Source organism: Ischnura elegans, chromosome 5, assembly GCF_921293095.1.
Source record: "Ischnura elegans chromosome 5, ioIscEleg1.1, whole genome shotgun sequence".
NCBI classification, from domain to species: domain Eukaryota; kingdom Metazoa; phylum Arthropoda; class Insecta; order Odonata; family Coenagrionidae; genus Ischnura; species Ischnura elegans.
In genome coordinates this window covers 50817466-50842557 of record NC_060250.1, presented here as the reverse complement: position 1 = coordinate 50842557, position 25092 = coordinate 50817466, and the positions used below count along the sequence as shown (strand labels likewise).

Below are 25092 nucleotides of genomic sequence, written 5' to 3'. Positions count from 1 at the left end.
ATTAATACCGATAAAATTCCGTAAAAATCCAAAACTCTTCACATTTTTAATTTCACTTTAACAGACTTTAAAATGACGTTGAAACGTAGAAATTGATAGAAGAATACAATTGCCAAAATAAATTCACATCTTTTTAAACTGCCTCGTTTACATTTCCAACCGTCAAGCTGACTTCAGATATGTAGGGAAAAAAGTGCTGCGCAAGCGGCAATAACTAAATATAGTCCAGATTGGTGTTGCTTAACTTAAAAGTCACTACATGTTGTTATTGCCGCTTTTTCCGCACTTAAAAAATCGCTTACCCCGTTCCGCCCCGGGTTCCCCTACGTGGAACTGCTTTTTGCTCTTAAAAAAACTACCTAGATAAAGCTTCGTGCTTTCCGATAGCCTTTCAAAATAGCAATGCGCTAACTATCTATAGGTCGCCAGGGGTGGAGGAAATTTTTTTCCATCGATTTTTAAATAGAATTGCAAAAAAAAACGATCGTCATCCGGACGCCGGTATGAAGTTCGCGTCACAATACTTTATTTTTATTTCCTCGTGATCCGTGAATGTCACCAATATGTGATATGAGGCCACAGGCGTCCATTCACGTGCCCACGCAATCCTACGCACAAGTGCACGCCGAAAATTTGTGGTGAAATTGAGGGGGGAGAGAATTTTTTATAGCAAGCCCTCGCATTCGCATCGCTCGTTTGGGCAATTGGAAGAATATATAGTTTCGCGGGGCGTCATTTGATGCCAAGCTCCGTAAAAACTACAGTCCATCCACTTAGCCCACGGCATTCACCTGCAAACGGACAATTGCTCCCCAAGTTGCACACGTATCATCTAGATTGTTCCATCAACCTCTAGCAGAAAGCCTTTCACTGAGAGTTAGAACGACAATTTAAGATAAAATATGCTTCTATCGGTGTAAAACAATTTATCTAAAAATTTATTCTGGCTATTCATTTTAATATCATTAAAGTGTCCTTCACGATAAACAAGTATCCAAGGTGATACAAAATATATGGGTGGTGAGTACTGAATGGAAAATTGACTTTTAAATATGACAACAAAAAATCGTGAAGTTGGCAACTCTTTAATGCCTTCGCTTCACTATGGAGGGTTTAACGAAACCACACGCTTGAAAATAAATAACAGACCACCTCGCGTTCATGCATTCTCGAATGCGTTGCAGTAATTCACGAGTTCATTATATGTATCACGTGAAATGGGAAGGTTACACATCAATGAGTCCTGGACGAAAAATTAGGCAGATAACAAAATTACATACAATGTATTAAAATGTTTTTTTACTTTGCTCTCGCATGAAAGGTCACTGAGCTACCCGTGAATTGCGCCCAAATGCTCATTAATGGTGTACCATTATCAAATCCCATGCAATTCACGTGATATAATATAACGTTATAATTGAGACGCTCGAAGTATGTTGGGAACAGTGTAGAGACGCAACTAGCCCTCTAGTCATCTTTACTCTATAGGATGCTGTATGAGGAAATGTTTTTTTCGTTATAACTAATCTTTCCCTTCCATCGACCGAATTCTTTGTTTAATGAACCGTGATTTCGGGTCTCAGTGCATTTACGATTGTAACCTCGTGGCCATCTTTCATTTCAAAACGACTATTGCGAGTGAAACGCTAGATCAAAGACTCAAGGGGGCAATATTGACATAACTAAATAATAGAAACAGCCCTGGTATCAATAGAATACCCACTTGCAAGACGATGCAGTAGCTCAGAAAGGGCCGCAAATTTAATCTACATACATGAATGTAAAGCGATCGAAGCAGCCGTGGTTGAAGATGAGGCTCACTGAGCACTTAAGCCTGGAGCCTTGCAAAATTCACCCGTACATGATCCAGCGAATGCCTCGTTCCTCGAATCACCTGCGCTTTCCCACGAAACTCCGCTCCACGGAAAATTGTTCGCCTCCCATTTTGGCGCGTCGGTCTTGCTCCCACGGCCGTCTTCTGGATTTGAATTTTTGGGGATACCTTGCTATAGTGTACAGGGGTTATACCCTCCGTCTACGACGTCCATTCTTGTTACCAAAACACAATAGGGTAGTTTCCTTCATCAAAGAAAACGAAAGGCATTGATTGTGATTCGTTACCCACCATTAGTGTATTCATAACATACAATTTATTTGGTTTTAGAAATCCCAGTTTAGACGAATGTTAATGGTCAATTTTATCCTCATTTGAAAAGGGCCGGATTGGCACCAGGTGAAGTGATTCATAACAAGAAATTTGACATAAAAAGAGTAGGAGATAGTAATATTTTTGTTCCGCGGTGCTCTGGTACGATTATTTCTACCCCGAGAAAGGTAACCCAGTAAATCAAGACCGTATTGACGAACGGAGAACATGGATGACAGCCGTTCGTAGGGATTTGAAAAGAAGATAAGATGGCTTATCCATCCATTTGTGCTGCTGTGAATATCCTTTCAACGTTAGAGCAGTATTTTCACTGATCATTAAAGTTGTGTGCAAGTTGGCGTCACGATATGAAAAACTAATGGCTGTGCATTTTGGCATCAATTTAACGATGCCAAAGCAATGCAAACAGGATAAAAATAAACAGGGCTGAAAACGGTCAAGGTATTTGCATGGAGACCTTTTTAAACCAAATGCCACCCATTGCAAAACTTTTTGTGGTAATACCTCGCGCGCGCATAAACTCCCTTGATTACGCTGTTTCACCAAAATTCAACGAATACAACTTTTCTTGGATACTTCACTATTACTTGAAGCGTAAATAATTAATAATAATTATGCGTAAATTATTGTTCATTATATAATTAATAATTTATCATTGTTATCATAATTTACGCCTGACGATGATGATAACTCATCCAAACCAGGGTCGCGTTATGTAAAAAAGTAGTGGCATAAGCAATACAGAAATGTCCAAGAAGCATCATAATGGTATACCACAAAGTTAATAATGAGACTATTAATTTTTAACGAATACAGCTAAACTGAGTGGATCACAGCGTCAAGGCAAACTTAAAATTGTTGACCAGCGATAGCGGTGGTGACTGGAAAAGAAGATGCAAAAGAGGCTACTGAAATGGTTTTGCTATGTCGAAATTGGAGAAGAGGTTCAAATTTAAAGAGGAATAATATTTGACTGAAAAACTATTCACCTCGCCGAGATCTCCGCTAAGATAAGGCATCGAGATGGGAGGATGATGTGCACACGTAGACAAACTCGCATCGACCCGCGAACCGAAGGCGGAGAACGGGTAGTTGAAAAAGAATAAGCCAGTCTGAAAATCTGCAGGGGGATATGGGTGAACAAACATAACTCAAGCACAATTTTAGTATTATCATTAAAATATATTTATTGCTCTTTAAAAAAATTAAACATTTAAATACCACGTATACAAAACCATTTTTGGAGCTTTACTTGACCCCTGCCTATTGGAGGGATCACCTTCAAAAATACAATCGTAATACTGTGCGTGTGCATGTTGTTGCCTAATAAAATGCACTACTGATACGTAAGTAATGCAAAATAAAGTAAAGAAAAAATAATGGAATTGAAATCGAACTAACAAAAGTAAAAAACGAATGTGGTTTGAAAATACTTCCATGAGATATACCCTTTAATATTTTTGTTGCTAAGTAGAGTTTCACATGCAGTAGGAAGGTATGTGTATAGTTACTCCCTTTGATTGTTTTTGGCAAAATGTTGTAAAATGTTGTCCCCACGAAAAGAAAGCTTAGTTTGAACAAATTCACATTATCCATACGTGACTTATTTTATAGCCAGTGAAGTACTATCATAGGGTGGTTCACTAAGACACGAAATCGTAATTGGTTACAAGAAACCAGTAGCTGGAAGAGAAAGATGAGTTAGCCGAAAAAAAACGAAAATTTCTCATACATTCTCTCATAATTTTAAAATAAGAAAATGTGAATTTTTCCGCCCACTTTTCGTGAGTTGATGACGTCATCAGAGCTCTAAAAAATCCTTTAGAAAAACAACTACTTTTACACCATTAGGACGTGATCTCCTTGGATTTCCTGAAGACACACAGCTAAAATAACACGGAGAACACGTGTCCTGATGATGGATATACAAGTCATTTTTCGAAATGTCGGTTTTTTACTACTAAAATCACCCGGTGAAAATCCCGAGAAATTATTTTTTGATGTGATCGCTCACTCATACCCACTATCGCATTTCATTATAGTAATTCGGAAAATGGAAGGATAAGTGAAACCCAAGAAAAAATATTTCCCGTCATTCATTTATTCTCTCATAAGAAAACGCGAAAGTTTCCGCTCACCTTTCATGAGTTAATGTTAACTCATTTGAAGAGTTCTGGCTAATTTATACGTTCAGGCACAGCCTTACAGTGATGGAAGACAATGCTCTCAACGGTGAACCACATGCGCGCAATGCACGAGGTCGAGGAGTAGCGGAGAAGCGATGAATCGCTCGGCAAGAGTTCTTGACGTCAGGAACTAATATGCACGTTGATATTTCACCGCAAATACCTCGATAAGTACGCGAAAATCGAGAAAATAAAAAATACTATTTCTCTCTATCTTTTAAACTCCATCAAATTCGACAATTAAAAAAAATGAACGATCCCGTATTACTAGGTCTATTTTATCTAATCTATAAACCAAATACCAAATAATTCAACGAATAATTTTACAACAAATTCCTTACGAGTATGATCATATCTGTTAATTTTTCATTATGGTTAAAAACTTTTGGGCTATGTCGCCGCGTCAATTCTTGGGTGGCCCCAACGTTTCCCGACCGATGCTGGTCGCTTTTTCAAGGGATTATGAAGAAATGGTGGGTCAGGTGGTGGGGGGAGGGGAGCCAGAGGTTGGGGGAGTGGGTTGCTGCTTGTTTGTTCTTATTACGGGTTGCCAAGTACGGCTAATTTTAATGCCGGTGTCTCTGTTGAAATTATTCTCATCTTCTTTGGATATTTCAATGGCTTCTCTGACGAGTCTCTGTTTAAAACCTTTAACTTAGGCGAGGATTTTGACTTCCTTGAGGTCGATGATGTGGCCAAGCGCTGCGTGTTCGGCTACCGCGGACTTTGTTGATTGCCCCAGTCGAATCGCTCTCGCGTGCTCTTCTAGGCGTGTTTTGACCGACCTGCCTATTTCGCCGATGCAGTTCTTCCCATCTCTTCATAATCCCTTGAAAAAGCGACCAGCATCGGTCGGGAAACGTTGGGGCCACCCAAGAATTGACGCGGCGACATAGCCCAAAAGTTTTTAATCATAATGACGAGCACCCGCGAAAGTTTTAACGAAGAATTATCTGCTAATTTGACAGATCACCTGAGGACATGTTAAAAGGATAAATGGGAGTCGTATAAAATTATTATTAAAAAATATTCTCTTCTCCACCCAGGTTTTGATATGTACTATGCCATTACCAAGAACATAGGTTTTATTATCATTTGTGAGCGCGTAGGATAGAAATAGGCGTGGCTTATACGATAGAGAAAAAGAAGAAATAAAAAACTTCGAGACATTTTCAAAAATATGCATAATCTTAAAGCAAAAATGAGAAAAACGATTACGTAGGAGTTACGGAGCATCAAAGTTGGGATAGGCTCATCCATCCACGAGGGATGTCGCAGCGAACAATATATCACATATGGAACAGATTGAGGGCAAGAAGCAAGATCAGGGAACTGCGAAAAAAATAAACTCTTGATTAATGACTGCGGATCGAAGAGGTTACATGTGACAGCGGGCATATTGGCTTTCTTCCACCATGCTTCAAAAGCTGGAATTCCGGCTAATTCAATAGTCGCGCTCTTCATTCCAATTCCGAATCTGTTTTGCGTATCACAGGCCTTCATGGCTTTGATCGATCGATTGACCGGAACCCAAAATTCGTCCGAACGAACTAAAATTGAGGCGCTATCATTAAATAATTTTTTTACTAGTTACTGCCGTATATTTATCTCCAAACAAAAGGTATCCTGCAAAGATGTTATTGAAGTTATATTGTTGACGGTATCATCTCCAACTAAAAAGTGGATTTAAGGGTCTGTTTACACGATACATTAAAAAGTACTAGTTAATGTCTGTATGCATGAACGATTTTGGTGGACCAGAACGAAACATATACGAATGCATGAACCGAATTAGAACAGGTTATATTTTCTGTTCACCCATTCGCACAAGTTGTGTGGTTACACGGTGCATTTACGTGTCCATTCGCGCGTTCATACATTTAGACATTAACTCGCGGGGGTTAGTGTACAGTGTAAACGTATGAACGTATAGGCCTTAAGGCACTAGAAATGCGTATACATCCACCCAATGATCTAAGTAGCAAACATAATTGCTGAGAATAGATACTAAGCGATTTAAAACGTGCAGAAACCTCAGTTAACGATTTGTATTTCTCCCACGCCCCAGTGTCGTAAATATATTTCGAGGCAGAAGTAAACATGATCGCAGATTTACACGAGAGGCTTTCCGGAGAAATTACAACTAAAGTTTTAAGTGAGTAGTGTTAAGGATGATATTCCCACCAATTTGGGCAATGAATTTTGACAACTTCCATTGAAGAACATGCATTTTCCACTTTTGACCAAAATTATCCTTTTTTGTACAAATTTGAATATCGTATTTTTCAACAAAAAATGCTGGAACAGTTTCGCCTCATCGATACATGTTAAGGTACACGATCGATTCAAAAAAATTTAATTTTTCTGGGGAAGCTCCTCCTAAAATATTAATTTCTCTATTTAATTCTCACACAATTAGACGACTAGATAATTCACAACTTCACAAGATTGGTGGCTGTGAAGAGATTCATTAAGTATTTCGTCTACCGCGATATTTGCAAAACCATAGAATCTTTAAGTATTTTCCTTCATGCTCACACGCAAAACCATTTGGAAATCATATTCTCGATGCCACTTACCATATGAAAAAGTTCCCCCTGGCTTTACATAGTTCATTGCTGGCGACATCATTATTTTTTCAGTCCTTTCCTGAGCACAATAATTAATGATTTCGTGCGGTACTTTGTGCAATTATTCCTTCAAAACTTATTTTTAACCCTGAAGATATTGTACGGTAGTAAACTTCGGGTCCCAGCTAAATATCCGAGTATTTCATGAAACCCCATAATCCTCGATGATAATTTATCTAAACTTTATATGGTGAAGTCAGTGGATCATAAGGATATTTCTATTGCCTTCCAGTAGCTATTGTTTTGAATTAAAACTCAAAAATAATGAATAAATCTTAAAAATTTCTCGTTGAAAATAGCTAGGAAGCGACTTCTATCAGTTATAACATGTCGTTGTGTCAAAACGTTAACAGGTAAGCCCAACGACGCACGGCGAACATCTTCAAATATTAATTTCTCACGATGCATTAGCTGGGCGAGTGGCATTTACTTACGGGGAATACGGACGGAGGTCAAGGTTAAGATATCATTCTCGTCGGTGGACGCGGCGATTAAGACAGCGTAATGGCCGTGAAGCAGAACAAAGGCGCTATTGGAGATAGATGCCGCCTCCAGATCTCGGCATCGCGTACCCCAATGCGGCAGAAGCAACCTCGTGCGACTGCTTAGATGCATCATCTTTAGAACGATGACCGATAACGTTGGAGTAATGCTGTTGCCGCCACGAGGTGTGTTCAGAAAATGACTGAAATTCTAATTATAAGAAACAATATTTATTTCTTCGTCTACATCAGCGGTCCCCAACCTTTTTTTCCCTCCCGTACCCCTTCACATAACTAATGTTGCACCTATCCCCAAAAATGTAACGCGCAAATTTTATTGCGTAATTTCACTAAGGGTAGGTGATATTTTAGTTATAAATAATTGTATAAATAGAAACTTTGTTTTAAATACCCCATATAATATGTTTACATATTTCCTGGTTAAGGAAGTTCCTGGCGTCAGCCAATACCGATTATTTTCGGCGTACCACCCGTTTGGAACCGCTGTTCCACATTAATGTTGTCGACTTCGAAATTATCCCATTTCATAACCATTTCACGACAATTTCAGAATTATTTATTTCACTTTTCCACGTTTCCATCGTTTCTTAATGGGCTGAGGCGTCCGAGGCTGTCATCCAGGGCCGGTTCTAGACACTTTTCTCATGTAAGCGAACAATATTCCACCCCCGCCTCAAAAATAACCTGAGAGGTAATAAGGATTATCTCTGGATTCATTTTAAAATCAATACAAATACTTAGCATATGAGTATCCACCTAACGATATATCCTTACTTCTACAATAATTTTGTGCAGTAAAACCAACCCTTTAATCTCCTTGCTTGATTAGTATTGCACACTGGACTGACCGCTTTTGCTCGGGGCCCTACGCGACCGCGTACTTTGCATACCGTTGAAACCGCACCTGTCGTCATCTTCAACACGTTAATGCCCATCTTGGAAACGCTTATACCACACACAAATTCTTTTTTTTACTCATAACTGGCTTACCATATGGATTTGTTAACACTTCACACACTTTGCTACCATGTATTTCATTTTTTAAGCAAAACGTGATATAAACTGTTCGATCCATTTCTTTAAAAAACGAAAATCGTCTAACTCATATAGACACGTCCAACCTATGCAGCTGCCTCAGACAAAGTAAACAATGAATATAGCTGAAAATTTTATCAAACTTAAGGGACATGTATACCAACACAACAAAAATAAATTGACTATCGGAATCCCCAAACACGCGAAATTTAAAAAATTCCCGTAATTTTCTGCACACAACTCGTAAAATAAATAAAAAATCTTAAAATATCAATACAATAAATTTTATGATGAAAAAGATAAATAGAGATCCTATTTCGCACTTTACCGGTCACACTTTGAACACGCAGAATTCAGTGGATACAATAAGATTTTCAAATTCTTTCATCGTATCTAAGTTACGTTCGAGCGTGGGAGCCAAGAATTTAATCTGAGGATATGCACAGAAGTACATTCCTTGCATAGGTAGTCCGACCACCCTCATATGTATGATGTGGAAAGTCTTTATATACAGGTGACAGATGAAGTTAAATATCTGGGAGTTACGATACTTAAAAATTATTGTGGGGAAGACATAAGAAATACTTGCGGCGGAGCCCTGAAAAAATTACAATTCATCAAGCGTATTGTGGGAAGGTTTCCGGATGAAAGAGTAGAGGTGCAATCTCACACTCGTTAGGCACCCCTCAAAGAAGTAAAAAAATAGCCAAGAATTTTAATACGTTTATCATTACGTTCGTTTTGTTTTGAGTATTATGGAGCCTCAATCATTTCTTCATATAAATAAATGACTTTCATATTAGAATATAGAGATGTATGTGAGAGAAAGATGTCGTATGTTGTTTTTAATCTCAAATAAGAGAAGACTGTTTACCTTTCGGATCCTTGCGCCCCAGAAAAAATTCTGGATCCGCCCTTACTTTTCAATCTCCTTTCTCTAATTCTTTATATATGAGGTGCTTGCAACATTTATATGTATTTTGTTTTTTTTAATCAATATGCAGTGAAATTTTGATATTTGGTGGATCAGTCTCATAACATCAATAAATACATACCATTATAATTATATTATTATATACATACATCTCATGCGAAAGCTTCCATCCATCATCTAACAGGGTGCGCTCCGAAAGTAATGAATTTCCTGCGCCGCTCCTATTGGTCGGAGTGGGATCAAACCACTTGGAGTAGTTGGGGCAACAATTAGTTTGACCGCGAAAGTGATTTTGCAAATGTTATCAAATAATTTCCTTTTAAAAAAATAATTGTACTACTTTTGGAATGACGTTTTTTACCCTGTATTCTTCCGAGATTGCTTAGGTCAGGCCATTTTCAACAATGAAGTCCAAATATAAAATCTAGTCATCAGATATTTAATACAGCAGTCAAGTTTTCGATTAAGGCAATACGTAGTGAATACCAAATTAGAGGTCTAGAAATAAGATAACTTATAGTTTCCATAATAATTTTTTGACAAATTTTCGCTCGGTGGCAGTGGGGTAAAGTCCTTACCTGCCAAACCAAAGGTCGCGGGATCGAGTCCAGCCTGAGTAGGCTGTCCCTATCCACGGCATGGATGTTCGTGATGGTCCATTGTTGTTGATTGCTAGAATCTTTTGATGTAAAGCCCTTAAATGTACTGTTTCCAGGGAAGTGAAGTTTAATAATAGTAATTGTCATCATTTGCATGCACAACTTGGTCCTTTTAAGCCATAATACTAGTCAGAAGTTTCCATATATATTACATAGTGACACATTGCAAGCATAACATTTATGTTACATTTCAATTTGAACTTCATAAATATACTCAATCACAATAATATGATATTACAAATTTTAAGGAATATTGACCTCAAAATAGGAGAATTAAATATTTCTTATAAATGTCAAGTTATTTAAAGGTGTTACATGTTCACAGTCTCGCTAATAAACCATTTTCACTTTCCTTTTAATTTCGGTCGATGATTTTAGAATAAATAAAATATTAATAAAAAATAAATAATATATAGTAATAATAAATTCATTAAAAAAACTTGAGGAAAAAACGCGCAGTGGGTGACATCAGATTCAGTGGCCTATCGGAATATCCTCTTATGTAAAATTCGTGGACTTATCTGTGCTAAACACATTTCTCTTCTTCCTCGCACCGAGCAGAGGGTGATAGCTTACAAGGACTACAGGGCGCGTCAGTGTCACTTGGAGAGGATGAGCCCGGAGGAGAAGCTGCCGGGGGCGGAGGAGGAGGAGGAGGCGGCGGGAGGAGGGGAGGTGCAGCGGGAGGAGGCGGAGGCCGAGAGGAGGCTGCACCGACAAATGGGCCTCCTAGGGCCCCCGCCCCCACCCAGGACCCGGCAGAGGAGAGGGGCCGCGGCAGCCGGCCAACCACTCACCATGCAGAGGAACAGGCCCAAGACAATGTACGTCACGGAAACGGTGCTCTCCAAGTACAAGGTAAATGAATGGAGATTTAAAAGAAAACACGCTTTTTTCCATAAACTGCTGATTGTCATCATTTGCATGTACAACTTGGTCCTTTCAATCCATAAGGCTGGTTAGAAGTTTCCATATATATTACATAGTGACACATTGAAAGCTTCACATTTATATTATATTTAAAACTTGAATTTCATAAATAAATTCAATCATAATAATATTATAATACAAATTTTAAGGAATATTGAAACCAAAATAGGAGACTTTAATATTACTTATAAATGCCAGGTAATTTAAAGGTGTTGTTGCTCCTTCCATGTTCTCCCCCTTCCGTGGTGCAATGGTGAAAAGCGAGAGCTTACAGACCCTGGCCCAAGAGTGTTTAGTTTAAAGAAAGTTTAAAGGTGCTTAACCGCACAGTGGGCTGAAATCGAAAAAAACTGGACAAAACCTCAAAATCGATTTTTTTGAGTGCGAAAATTGAAACTTTGCACAGATGTCGTCAATACATAAGTGCATTTTTTACGCAAACCGTTTTTCATAGGTAAATTTTTTAAACAAAATACTTGGCCTCAAAGTTGAACAAATTTCTCAAAAATTGCCCTCATTGAATTTTTTTCGAAATTTGGCATGTTAACACTAATGCCACACCTTCTGTAGTAATTCAATAAAAACAAAAATTTACAATATTATTATGCGGTTTATTATTATTAATTCTTGACAACTTTCACGACTCAGTTGTATTATTTGTGGCCGATGCGATACAAAATGGCGAACCCTGTTTTTCGTCGAAATTTTGTGTTCGTGTAGGATTATAAAAAAAAGGATCACCGAGTTACCTCGAGATATTTACACCACTTATACAACAAAACATGTAGATTATGATACCAAAAGGAGAAATGCGATCACCTGCGACGCCCAAAGTAAGATCGATTTTTCGTACGTGCGGCCCAGTTCACAGTTCGCTGTTGGCCACGGGGGATATCGTGCTCGACAGATGTTGGACCTTGAATCTTTTAAAGCAGATTAATCGTATGAAAGCTATAATATCTTAGTACCACAAATCATTTCCATTTCATACAACCTAATTTCTTCACTTTCTTGCGATATTTATCGTCGATACGATACAAAGTGGTGGATCCTGTGACAAAATACAAACCCCGGCTTATCCGAGAGGCACAGGAGATAAAGAAATGTGAAGAGAATTTCAGCAGGGACTGCGGTTAAAAATCAGTCACACGTGGAATCCGGCTTTAAAATAATGCAAAGTAAAATGACCGATCCTTCACCTCTTCCCCTTTCAATCTCCTTCCACATACACGTGGAGCGAGACGCCAGGGCGGGCTCGCGGGGATACACTCCCGGGGCAGGGTCTGCGTGGTGCAGTGGTGAAAAGCGAGGGCGAAAAGAGAGAGAGAGAGTGGAGAAAAGAGAGAGACTGCACCACGGAAGGGGGAGGACATGGAAGGAGAAAGGAAGGAGGAGAGGCCGCCGCCAGGGGCGCCGACTTATTAAAAATATTGGGGGGGCCCATATCGGGGCTCTTGCCCCGGAAAGAGGTTAAATTCAAAGTGTGTCGCAGTACCGTAACACTATCATAATTCACACCACTTGTTTTCAGTTAACCTGCTTACTACCTTATAATTATTTGTTTTAACACATTGTTGAATGTATTTGAAAAGGTAACTAGCGTCAAACATGGGAAATAAAAAATACTAAAATATTTTTGTGATTTCACAAAGCATAATATAACTTAATTATTATCTTGAATTATTGAGGGGGATCCGCCCCCCCTAACGACACTTTGAGGGGGCTCGGGCCCCCTCAGGCCCCATGGAGTCGGCGCCACTGGCCGCCGCGATAGGAGCCCGACGACGCGCAGTGGTCCCAAATCTAAAAAATCTGGCCAAAACTCATTTTTGCGACTTTTTACAAGGAAGTTTTGAATTGTGTATTCGGATTCTACAGGATGTGGCCTAAAATATTTCGTACCTGATAGGTCAGTGTGATTACTATGTTTACCTGTGTAACCCGTCAAACATGGGCATGTTCAGCCCAAAACGCCCGATGCGTAGAGATAGTACATTTTAGGGAAATTCAAATTAATTAATGACTATTTTAATTTCATGGGATTCATCTATCAATTTGTGTACGGTAATTTTGCCTATATTTTTGCACAATATCATAGTAAGTTTTGCTCGTTTCGGTATTTCTTATAACAATATTTAATTATTATATTAGTCGCGACGCCTCAAAGAAGTGGATAGGAGTGGAAGGGAAGGGATGAGGAATTCCGCACCGTCACAGAGGCGGGCGGGTCCTACTACTAGCGAAACCATGATTTAACGTTTCTACAGAAAAGAAAAATAATTCCTATGAGGAAGGAAATTTCTACGATTTTCGGTAGATTATCCTTCCATATACATTCCGGTCGCCGAGAGTTGACACGCGGAAGGGTTTAGTTCAGGGTAGGGGGCAAGGTTGCCAAGCAAGAAAGGGAAACGCCCAGGTCACATGTAAGCAAAAGGCTTTCGCGAAGAAAGGTGCCAGAAGGGACGACGAGCGTGCGAGCGTGAACGATTCTTCACGTTCGAAATCAATCTCGTCCATGGCGAGAAGCATCTCACGCACTTGGGCCTTCATCAAAGAAGGAAAAAAGGCGAAGGACTCATATGAAGTATTCTTCATTTTGGTGATTCGGAGAAAGGGCTTGCTTTGATGGTTTAGGCTTGTTTCGGTGCTTCGCATGCATGTGACAACGTTGTATGACTAGGCGAAGGTGTGAGGTGCGTTTTGGGGACAGCGATCGGCTGCAAACTGTGCTGGCTCAGGGTTCTCCGCCCCTTCCTTTGCGCTGTCATCGGACAACTCTAGCTGGCCGGACTTGTAAACACCCTCCACAGAAAGTATCATCATTCTCAATGAAAACCTGACTAGCAACGGCCACGAAACGTCGGGCAAGAACCGAACAAATACGCGGGGTACAACCGAAAAACATCTCCAACAGCCACTTAAGGATTCTAATCCACGCTTTTTGATTTTCCATTGTTTGAATTTTGTGCTAAAAAAATCATAAAATCCCTATCTACACGGAACATCAACCCATGCGAGTTTAATGAACGCATAAATTAACGCAAAAATGCACGATTCCATTATACCTTTACTAGCCACGGCATGGGCGTACCCAGGATCAAAAATTATGGGGGGGAAGCCATGGTTGTTCGAGTTTTAGGTAAGATTTAAGCATGGAAAAGGTGAATGAAACCAACATTTTAAGGAAACTGTGACAGCTTTTTATTAGTTGTTAAAATTATTTGCTTGAAAAAAATATTATTTTCCTTAAAGACATTAGCGATTTTTGCTTCTAAAGGGGGCTTCTTGCTTTTAGCTTATTGTTAGAGACATTTGCTGCCTCCTCCTGCTCCTCGCTGGGTACGTCCATGAGCCACGGTGATAACTTTACGCAGTCACCCGCAATGCCGAAATTTGCGAAATTCCACTTCTCGTCCGGTTCATTCCACGAGTTTTCACTTAGGGAATCGATGCATCGGCAACTTAGCTGTCCAAATTAACAGGCTTAATTTCTCTCCCAATTACTGAATTCTTTTGTTGAACTACGATTTCGGGTGCGAGAATACGGCCCCAATGTGGAGTTAAGGAAATGCAACAGCCGCATCATTGTAAAGAAACTCGTCTTCCTCTTTTTTTTACTGGAAAACTTGACTTGATTCTTCACGTTCGAAATTAATATCGTCCATGACGAGAAGCATCTCACGCCCTTGAGCCTTCATCAAAGAAGGAAAAAAGGCGAAAGGATGGCGTCACCGCAGAGCACGAAGAAGAGCGAGAATGTCGTAAAGTTGCTCAAGCGCCTGCAGCATCACTCGCCAGACGGTCTGGAGGCATGGGCGTACCCAGCGGGGGGCAAAGGAGGAGCCACTGCCCCCCCAGAAGCGAAATTAAAATTAGCTCATAGCTAAATTTATGAACAAATTTTCCTTTTGAAGAAAAATGATATCAGTATAAGACATAGGACTAAAATAAAAATCATTATTTTTCCAAGCAAATAATTATAAAAACTAATAAATTGCTGTCATAATGTCCTTAAAATTTTGGTTTTTCTAACCTTTTCTGTTCAAAAAAATGTACAGCTTGAACGACCACAGCTAGTTTTTACCCCCCCCCCCCCAGTTTTGATTCTGGGTACGCCCATGTCTGGAGGCATTCGGAACGTGGTTCCAGGATCTTTTACGAAGACCGGTCATGTTCGGAAGTGCCACAACTTTTCGTTTGAAATAGATGTTCATAACAAGTGTAATACAAGGATTGAATACACTTGCTACGTCAATTTTTTACCTTTAATCAGACCAGTGGCGGATAAAGTGGGAGCCGGACCCCCGTACTTATCATAATCAGCCTCTACCTTATTTTTCTCGAGTGCAAAAAAGTTAAATTGGCTCAGCCATCGTATGTGACAAAGTTTTCAGCCACATGACAGTTTCCCTTACTTTTTGGGTCAGAAGCATACATAACATCTCGATACGTCCATTCGTACTTGGTAACGAACAATAACTGAAAACATAAAACCTCATACTTATAGTATGCTTTGAAATTGTTCAAGAGGACGCAACTAAATGACGAGAATCTTCGTCATCTGTTCGGAACGCTTGTAAATAAAATGACGAGAATTCTCTCCATCCGTAAGCAGCGTGTGAAGTACTGCCACGCATGTATGCTTACACTTTTAGCCATCTTCCCAACTTATTACATAATTAAATAGAACCTTGACGTGTGTTTAGAATAGTCAAATCCATGCCACTATGTAAGAAGTATGGATTTTCAATGATAACAAGAAATCTAATACAATATTCCCATATCAAGAGAAGGTCAAATGGCTAGACTATGCATTCAGATGAAAGAAAAGGAAATGAAGCATAGTTTTGGATTAGAAATGAATGAATGATATTAAACGAGGGTATAAACTTCCAGACAAATAAGAGGGATATGCAATCTCATGCTTGACGACAATATGACTAATAAAACAACGTTCGCAAACCCCCACGAATGTAAACACTCCTATTTTGCCATCTACTTACTCGTTACTAATATTTTTCCCAAGGGAGGTAAATCAATACAAAGGTTTTTAACCAACCACTAAAACAAATAAGTACGTTTAATAAACGCTTAGTTGCCCAATTAAACAGATTAATCTATACATGTCGTTTGTGATTTAATTTTTATTTCATCCTAATTTTTCTGACCCGCGAAAGAAGTTCATTCGTTATATATAGTGTCGTTTTAATCACTTAAGTAAACCTTAGCTTTATGACTGCCCTGGCTTTCACCATCATTCCGCATCAGCCAGATTATTCATGAACACCTAAATAACAGGTTTCATGCGCTCCGTATCAAGGCAAATTAGGGCTTAAAGCAATGCGATTTACTCAGAGCGCGCCTGCCATGAATATGAGCTGAAGTGCGTAATTACACCTTTAATTGAACATTGTGGAAGTATTATCAAGTTGAATATGTGATGAAATACTGAGTAATAATATTAATATTATGTTTCATCTGACCTTGACCAGGATTAAAACTCACAATCAATAGCATATTGTCAAGCTAGTGCATCAGCAGCTGGACACCACAATTAAAATATAAAATATTTGCACAGGCCCAGAAAGTTTCGTTCACGCAAAATTTTAAACAAAAAGACCACATCAAATCTCAGCAATTAATATTGTGACAAATTATGCCAACTTTCAACTATTGTAGGAAATGCAACACACAAAAATTGTTTGAATAAACACTGAGGATTTCCTTTAGTATCTTCACGCGATATGCCCACAGTCTCGTTCCACCATTTTCGGACGCAGACCTCGTTGTTTCAAACACATATGGACTTCCGTATGGTCCTTCTGTCGTTTAATCATCGTTGACGACCGATAATGAAGTCTTTCAATAACTAAAGAAAAGATGATTTGACCAGAAAACCGATAGGAGCGTAAATACAACAGACTTCCGTGGTTACCCAAAGAGACGACAATAAAGACTGATGGAGGATAATTCACGTTGACGCATCTCCATTCCAGCGGCGCTCCTTTGTCCACAACTCTCAAATTCAGTCATAATGATTCTGCCGCTGCCGCCGATCATTCAGTGGAGTTTATGAAACATTACCAGGCCAATCGATTTGCATGCAAACTCGGACAAATTTGTGACCCTCACGATGGGTAACATAAAATTCCGCATTAGCTGATAATCAAAGAATTTCCACTTTTAAAAAATACCTACTCCAGACATTCATATGTGAATGTTGCTTAAATTTAATTTGAATTTGCTAAGTTCTCTTCCATTTTTGTGACCGCAATTGCCGCAGAAGAGACAGTGAAGGAGTAAGAGTATAGAAATACGTTAGGGCACTTTCCTTTAATTTCTATAAAAAATGAAAATATATTCATTTTTAAGGTTACTCTTAAATGAAAGTTATATTTCACCAGTTTAAGAAACAATGTTTAAAAAATGCTAATCATTCTGTAAAAGTCACCAGTTTTGCCATATCGGATCTCAAACGCATTATCTTTAGGATGGATTAGAAAATCTGCCATTGACATTCCACTCTTGTTATTAGATTGATTACTATTTTATCTTAATTTTAATTTTTCTTCTTTTAGGGAAGAATGACTGAGATAAAATTAATATATCTGTCTTACTTGGCCTTACTTACGGAAGAAATTGACGCAATGTTAAATATTTAACCCTCATAGTATTTAGTGCTAACTTTAAATGAAAGAGAAAATATGAGTGGATGAGTAGCTCATTCATTTGCGAACGCGTTTTCCCTCGTAATGCCAAGGTCAAGCGCGTGCGACTGCGTTCGCGACGGACTAGACAGCGGGATATGGGCGGCGACCGCTTCGGCCCTAGAAATGGTGGACATAGTCTCCCAAGTTGACAGGCCGGAACACTTCCTCGCCCACATTAATTTAGGTGGCCGATGACAAGCGCAGAAAATGTGCCTCCAATGGTATTCTTAAGGCAGGCCTCAATGAAGTTTAACTTCTATATATTGTCACGAGTCACAATTTTTCGTGTCAAATAAATTTCATTCAAAATATTTCTGCACTAGTGAAAGCATCAGTATTATTTAAGACAATTTTACGCAATAATTATCAGAAAACAATGAAAAGTTTCGTAAATTATTACAGTATACCTGAGGCAGAGTTTGAGTAATAAATACAATTATATATGCTCGCACGGCTTATTTCTTGGCCCAGTCCCTTTCATTTAAAATATTATGGCTTAAGTCAATTTGAAGTAAAAAAATAACCAGACAAATGTTAAATAAAGCATTCCGATCGGCGGGTTTCTTTGAACGACGAGCTAATGTAATCGATAAAATCACATAAAACCCTTCATGGCCCATCAGTGGCCATTACTTCATAAATTTGACAATTATTATGCAGGATGGAGAAAATTTATGCCATGAAATTTTAACCCAGGACAGCTAATACCAGAAGGAATCTAAATTACCAAAAATTTTAAGGTCGAAATCGTACCATTTTTAAACTACATAAACTTTGACCCAAGCGCTCCGATTGGGCGCGAGTTTATCCTGTTGTCGGAAGCTCTATGCAACTCATGACTTCGAATGATTCGCGTGCAGTTGCCATTGCCTTTGTCTATAGCATCCGATAAACAGGGCAAACTCGAGGCTAATCGGAGCTCTTGGCTCAAAGATTCTGTTGTTTAAAAAAGGTGCGTTTTCGACCTTCATATCGTTATTATTTTGGGTTCCTGCTGGCATTAGCTATGAAGGGTTAAAAATTCTTCACATAGTTTTCCTCCACCCTGTAAAATTTTAATTGCTCCACTCCCGCTCAGTGATTGAACTTGGTTGCATAGATATAGCACATTCCGGACTGAGCCACAGGCTTGCGAAAATTAGTCATTCACGGCAGAGCTAGGACTTTTGTGGTTCTTAAACATTCTTGGACGTTTTTTACAGAAGTCCGTGGGCGTGAGTTTGCCCTTTTGCCGGATGCCTTGGATAAATAGCGATCTCCGGTAAGCAAAGCATTCGAAGTCATGAGTGAACGACCAAAACATCATTAGTAATTTCGATTCCTGCTGCCATCAGCTATCCAGGGTAAAAATTTCGTGACACAATTTTTCTTCATCCTGAATAGAAATTTACGGTACTTACCAAACATGAGCAGCCCAAAGAACTTTATACGAGGTAACTTCCTTAGCATCCCATAATGACGTGAACAAAAACAGGCCGACTAATCCAAACAGATGGCAATCGAAATTCGGACGTTCCGGCAAGCACATCTCGGATAAGTGTCGCAGGGAGTGGGGTTTTGGGGGATAACCTCTCCCCCTCCCCCCAGAGCTCAGAGAAATTTTTAAGTTTAATCCATTTTACTTGATTGGATTGATATTACTAACAGTATAGTGTAAATATTAATAAAATATCCCTCAGAAAGTCGTGAAACTCACCATTTTGAAGAATTTACCTTAAAATTCTGCACTTTATTGATCTCGCACCTACCGCTTATCCTGGTGGGTATTCCATACCCCCACACACCCCGGCATTAGTTGCACCTAAACCATCCCCCCCCCCCCAGCCTTAATTCCTAGCTGCGCCCCTGTCTCGGAGGACATGGTAATTGTCGAAATCTACGGATTGCTCGAGCTTCTGAGTATAGCTGGGGCCGAATTGCACAGAGTAGGGCCAACACCTCCCACAGGAAAGCCTGCAAGCAATGCCATTCTACTGGGTCATTGAATGGAGTCAAACCCCCCACGCCAAGCTTTGACACTGCTAGATAATTTTGCGTAATTGAGGAGGTGAAACAAATGCTTTCGTGACCATTCATCGAGATCGTTTTTTTTCATAAAAAATATCAAAATTACAAAATTTTCCCTGATTTATGAAAATATTGAGATAAAATATTTCCTAAGTAAATTTTTGCCATCGAGAACCTGCGAATGTTGCGGAAAGATATCGAAACCAAAATTAAAACTATTATACAATTTTATTAATGGGATAGTCTGTATTCCAGAATTTTTCATAAAGTTTCATTACATCTGAAATAGGGAAATTCAGGGAAGGATAATAATATTTTCGGAATTAAAGACGCAATTAAATACTCAGCAAAATTTGAATTGCAGATTTTATCACAGAAATTTGTAAACAATATATAAACGTTCTTGGTCTTCGACCAGCCTTTTTGGCATACAAAACTTTGTACACCTGGGCAATTAACTGCTAAGCCTACTTGACTTTCAACACGATTAAATTTTTAACAACATTTTTTCAAGTATTGTAAAGGAAAATAAGTACATATAACAACTTTAAGGTTTCGTAGGATGCTGCAATTAAGGAAAATCCGGTACATCGAGTTAAGGAATTTAATCACTTAGGCACATCAACCATGCATAACATACAATTGATGACGAATGCCTGAACACCTCCCTAGCGAGTCTCTGATAGCTAGTTTTTATATATAACTTCCAAATGACAATGCACTGTATCGTAAATGTTAAAAAAAATGCCATTCTCATTTTCTCGATACTGATTCATAATATTTCGGTAAGCATAAAGGCACTCCTGTTAATACTCACTCGAAATGAAGGTGATGGCAAAAAGCCCTTCATCGGAACGACCGCGAGGCATTTCTTCTCTTTTTCGTCATCCATCGGAGAGAAAGAAGCCGATGTCTTCGCTCTTGAATGGTAGTTTTCCTTACGCATGGGTCAGCAACATCAGCTAGGCATCACTAAAACCTAGCTTGGCTATCTTAACTTCTCATGGCACCTCGCAAGTTATGTGTTCTTCCATCAACTCCAAAACAGAATTATGATTCGATTGTTCCTGTCTCAACTTCTTGGAATTTCACCATGATGATGGAACAATTGTGACTTTGTTATTTTCCACACAACGTATATTGATCGAACTGCATTCGACAATTACTGCGCAATTATCATGGGTAGAACTCAATACTCAACAAACAACTCCAACACAATATTCAACAGAGATCTGTTATAACACCGCCAATTTTAGTTCCAGAACACATGATTATTAGTCACAAAATCCAGCTCCTTTTCCACAGAAGACTCGATATGCACTCAGTACTTCCATCAGGAGGGCACTGAGGCCCGTCATCCACCCATGCAGCGGTTTGCTGTGACCGAGTACTCATACCCGACGCATTTCAAGTGACTTTTTGGCTTTATGTTGGCTGAGCCCTCTTTCGGTAGAGGGGAAATTTTCCTCTCGCGAAGCTACGATAGAAAGGAAGAGTAAAGGTATCCTAGGAAGCCCGTCAATCGAACGGGACGTTCAGACGCGGATATCCGCATCTCACGACTTTCATATGGTATTCGGAGGAGGCGACGCTTACGCCGCCCGTGTGGGGTGGGTAGAGAATGACCCGGCGTCGGCATTAACCTACTCTAAACGAAAGGCGCTTAGAGGACCACGGCTTTATGTCCTATCTGACGGACTGAATGCTGAACTTAAAGTTTCCTTTACACAACCACGAATATTACAAAAGATGATACTCAAGTCCAGGGATGCCGACTTGCAAAATATAATGGGGGGCCCAAACCGGATATCTTGCCCTGGGAAATTTAATAAGTAGTGAGTTTTAAGATTTTTAAGCATTTTAGAAGAGTCATATGATCAAAATTAGAACCCTGATAACACGAATCTCTATATCTGGACACTCCGGGGAAAATCGACAATCCTGACACATTTTTTCCTCACACCCACACCGAATTTTTGAGGGGGCTCGGGCCCCCTCAGGCCCCATGGAGTCGCCGCCATTGCTCAAGTCGGCCTCTAAATGTGCTTTCGCCCACCGCGCATTTAAATGGGATTACAGAAGTCGCCACTCGCGTCGCTGACGGGCAAATTTATCCGAGTTTCACGGGAAAATAAGGTATAATTAGGGGTGTCAACTGAAATTTACATTCATGATGATGTGATTTATCAAATTTAATACTTTTCAATGTTAACCCTTGCATTTGCAAACACCATATTGCAAAATATTGGTAAAAGGTGGATCGCATTGCACTCCATCACCGTGCCGCGGACATTTTTGAATGCCCATTAATTTGCGATCGAAGTGGCAGCAGAAATCAACCTTCTAAGGGATGCAATTAGGCCTCCTCTACGCAGTCCACTTGCATATAATATTCACGCAGGGATTGGGAAAACTCAGAAAATTCTCTTTCACTGCCAGGATTTGAACCTGGGCCCACGGGGTGCGAATACAGCATTCTAGCCATATTTAATACATATCGAAATCCGTACAATAAAATCGAAATTGAAGGTGATCACTATCCACTCAAATCGCTAGAATTTTTATTTAAACGACTGACTTAAGGCCATCAACAATTCAGAAAATTTCTACGCTAGGATTAAAATAATTTCTGTAAATATCCTTCTTCTATTTTCAATTAACTCAATATATAATCAAAATTATACCGAAAAATTAAGGGTTCTCAGCTTCCGAAGTTTGCGAGACAATAACTGAATTTAAAAATACACTGGACTTCTCTTTACAGCTTAAAAATATAAAAAATCATTTATGAAGTCATAAGGAAATAAGAGACCACTACAAGGGAAATTGCCATCTTTCCTGGGAAATTTTGAGTTTAAAATTGATATGATTTATTGTGGTTATCCTCACTAATTAATAAGTAACAGTGCCATTATTTTATGAATAAAATGTTTCGAAATACTTTTACGGATAGAGTTAAAACTGATTTGGCAAACCGCCACGGCTATAGAAATGGAATTTTCGCGCATATACCAGGACATCATCGCCGAGACTTCTTATCTCCCAGAAAAAAAACTATGCTTAGTAACGGCTACCATATAAAATTTCCCTCATTTGGTCGTATAGCAAGGAAAATACAACAGCTGTAAAAGCAGATTTTACTTCCAAATTAAAAAGATTAAATTTATACGTACTCGTTGCGATGACAATTTTCCTATTCGTAAGGAAAAAGGATAAGTATTGATATTAAGTTTCTATCGAATAGCGCAGTTCTGACTTGGTATCTATTATTATGAAGTCTAATTTTTTACCATGAATAATGTTATCTCTCAAGGGTTTTGATAGTTTGGCTAACTTGGAGCACCCATTAAACTTTCTTCGACGCCTTGTAACTTATGCCCATGTCTCTGAAGCACAGATTTAATTACTCCCAGCAATCGATAAGCTCTATATCTACCCTTTCCGTTTTCCCCACATCTATCGCAATTAATTTTCAATTCAAGCAATCCAAGTTAACCCAAGTTGCTTCTACTCCCGATCTACTCCAGTCAAGAGTATCACGAGTAAGCCAACTGCTGTTCCATGCGATGCAGAAATAAGCACGCAAAACAAACAACTTATAGAGTAATACGGCTAGAAAAAACTGACTATTATGCATCATCCCTCTCGACCGGTCTTTTGCGTCACGTATTGCTTTCTCAAAAGTTGATATATCATTTTGAAATATTAAGGGTGTATAGAGTAAAACATCTTGCCATAGTCTGCCTCTATCTCAATTTTTAAAATCTGACCTCATTATTTCCTCTGATATAAACGTTCTGCCTCGAGATACACGTCAACAGTTTAAAGAAGTCTACCCTGAAAATTGAATGGCGATAGCAAGAGGACTGCGTAGAAGACGCCCAGTTCCATTCCAAAGAAGGCTGATTTCTGTTGCCACTTCGTTCGCATTTTAATCGGTTTTTCAAAACTGTCCCCAACGCGGTGACGAGTGCAATGCTATCCACTTTTTTCCAATATTTTCCATTCTTATGTTTGTAATTGCGAGGAATAGCATTGAAAAGTAATGAATTGAATAGATTATATCATCATCTACACAATTTTCGGTTAAAACCCCTAATTATAACTTATTTCCCCGTGAAACTCGGATCAATTTGCCCGTCAGCGACGCGAGTGGCGGCTTCTGTAAACGCATTTCAATGCGCGGTAGTTGACAACACATTTAGGGGCCGACTTGAGGATCGTAATATGCGTGGGTGATAGCGTAAGTTTGAAAAAAAACATGTTGTTGAAAAAAAATGAAAAAAATACCAACGCTCCAAGAGGTTTCAACATAGGATATAACCGGTACATAGAAAGAATGGAAAGACTGTGGTATTCTGACAAAATGTACCCTGAATTCCATCGACGCCAACATGATTACTCGCATTGCGTATGGGCGTACCCAGCGGGGGACAGGAGGAGGCAGCTGCCCCCCCTAGAACCAATAGTATATTCAGTTAAAAACGAATTTTTTAAATAAATTTTCTTCAAAGCTTAGACAAGTGATATTACTATTAAACATGTAATTGGAATAAAAATATTTTTTCCGAGCTAATAACTTAAAAAAATCAATAAAGGACAGTTATAATTTTCTTTTCATAACCTTTTCTGTGTTACATCTTGAACGACCACGGCTTGCTCCCTCTATTTTTTATCCGGGGTACGCCCTTGGCATTGCGCACACTTCACCTCCATGATGCAGACAGAGGACGAGTTACCCCTTTCCCTGTCTTTCTAATGTTCTTTCCCTTGCCTCCACGCTGTCGCGGAAGGTGATGAGGTTGGCTGGCAGGAGGATTGCGCACTTCTGCCGCGGGTTCCCGGCTACTCTGCTGGTGCAGAGGCCGCCGAGTCCGCAGCTACAGCCCCCGTCGCGGGTGCCGTGGTTGTCGGAGAACGAACTTCCGGGTGACGGAGACGAGAGCGAGGAACACCGACTGCTCCTCGAGGCGGCGCTCGTGAAGGCGCGGCTCGCAGAACTCGAGATGCAGACATTGGACAGCAGCGGCGAAGAGAAGCCGGCGAGGAGTCGGACCTCCAAAACAACGAAAGGTATTCTTGCATGATACGTGGCACGATATGGCAGTGCTGTAGTTGCGCCGGTACGGCGTACCCCCTAAAATCTAAATTCGTCATCAGCGTACCGGTTAAACTACCTTTTTATATCTGTAAAAATAGCCCTCCAAGAAAAATTTTCCAATGGATTTCAGAAATAAAAATCGGAAATGATTTTTTACTTGTTCAGAATCATCTCGTGGCATAACTTGGAACTAACATAATGTTGGAGTTTGACATCTCAATCGCGGC

At 39.5% G+C, this 25092-nt stretch overlaps 1 protein-coding gene across 1 annotated transcript in view; it reads left to right on the top strand.

Moving 5' to 3' along the window:
- LOC124158874 (uncharacterized PE-PGRS family protein PE_PGRS54-like) overlaps nucleotides 1-25092 on the top strand; it is a 113335-nt gene that overhangs the window by 70264 nt on the left and 17979 nt on the right. The window contains exons 3-4 of the mRNA XM_046534270.1: nucleotides 10676-10972; nucleotides 24558-24837. Coding sequence (XP_046390226.1) covers nucleotides 10676-10972; nucleotides 24558-24837 — 577 coding nt within the window. The remainder of the gene's footprint in view (nucleotides 1-10675; nucleotides 10973-24557; nucleotides 24838-25092) is intronic.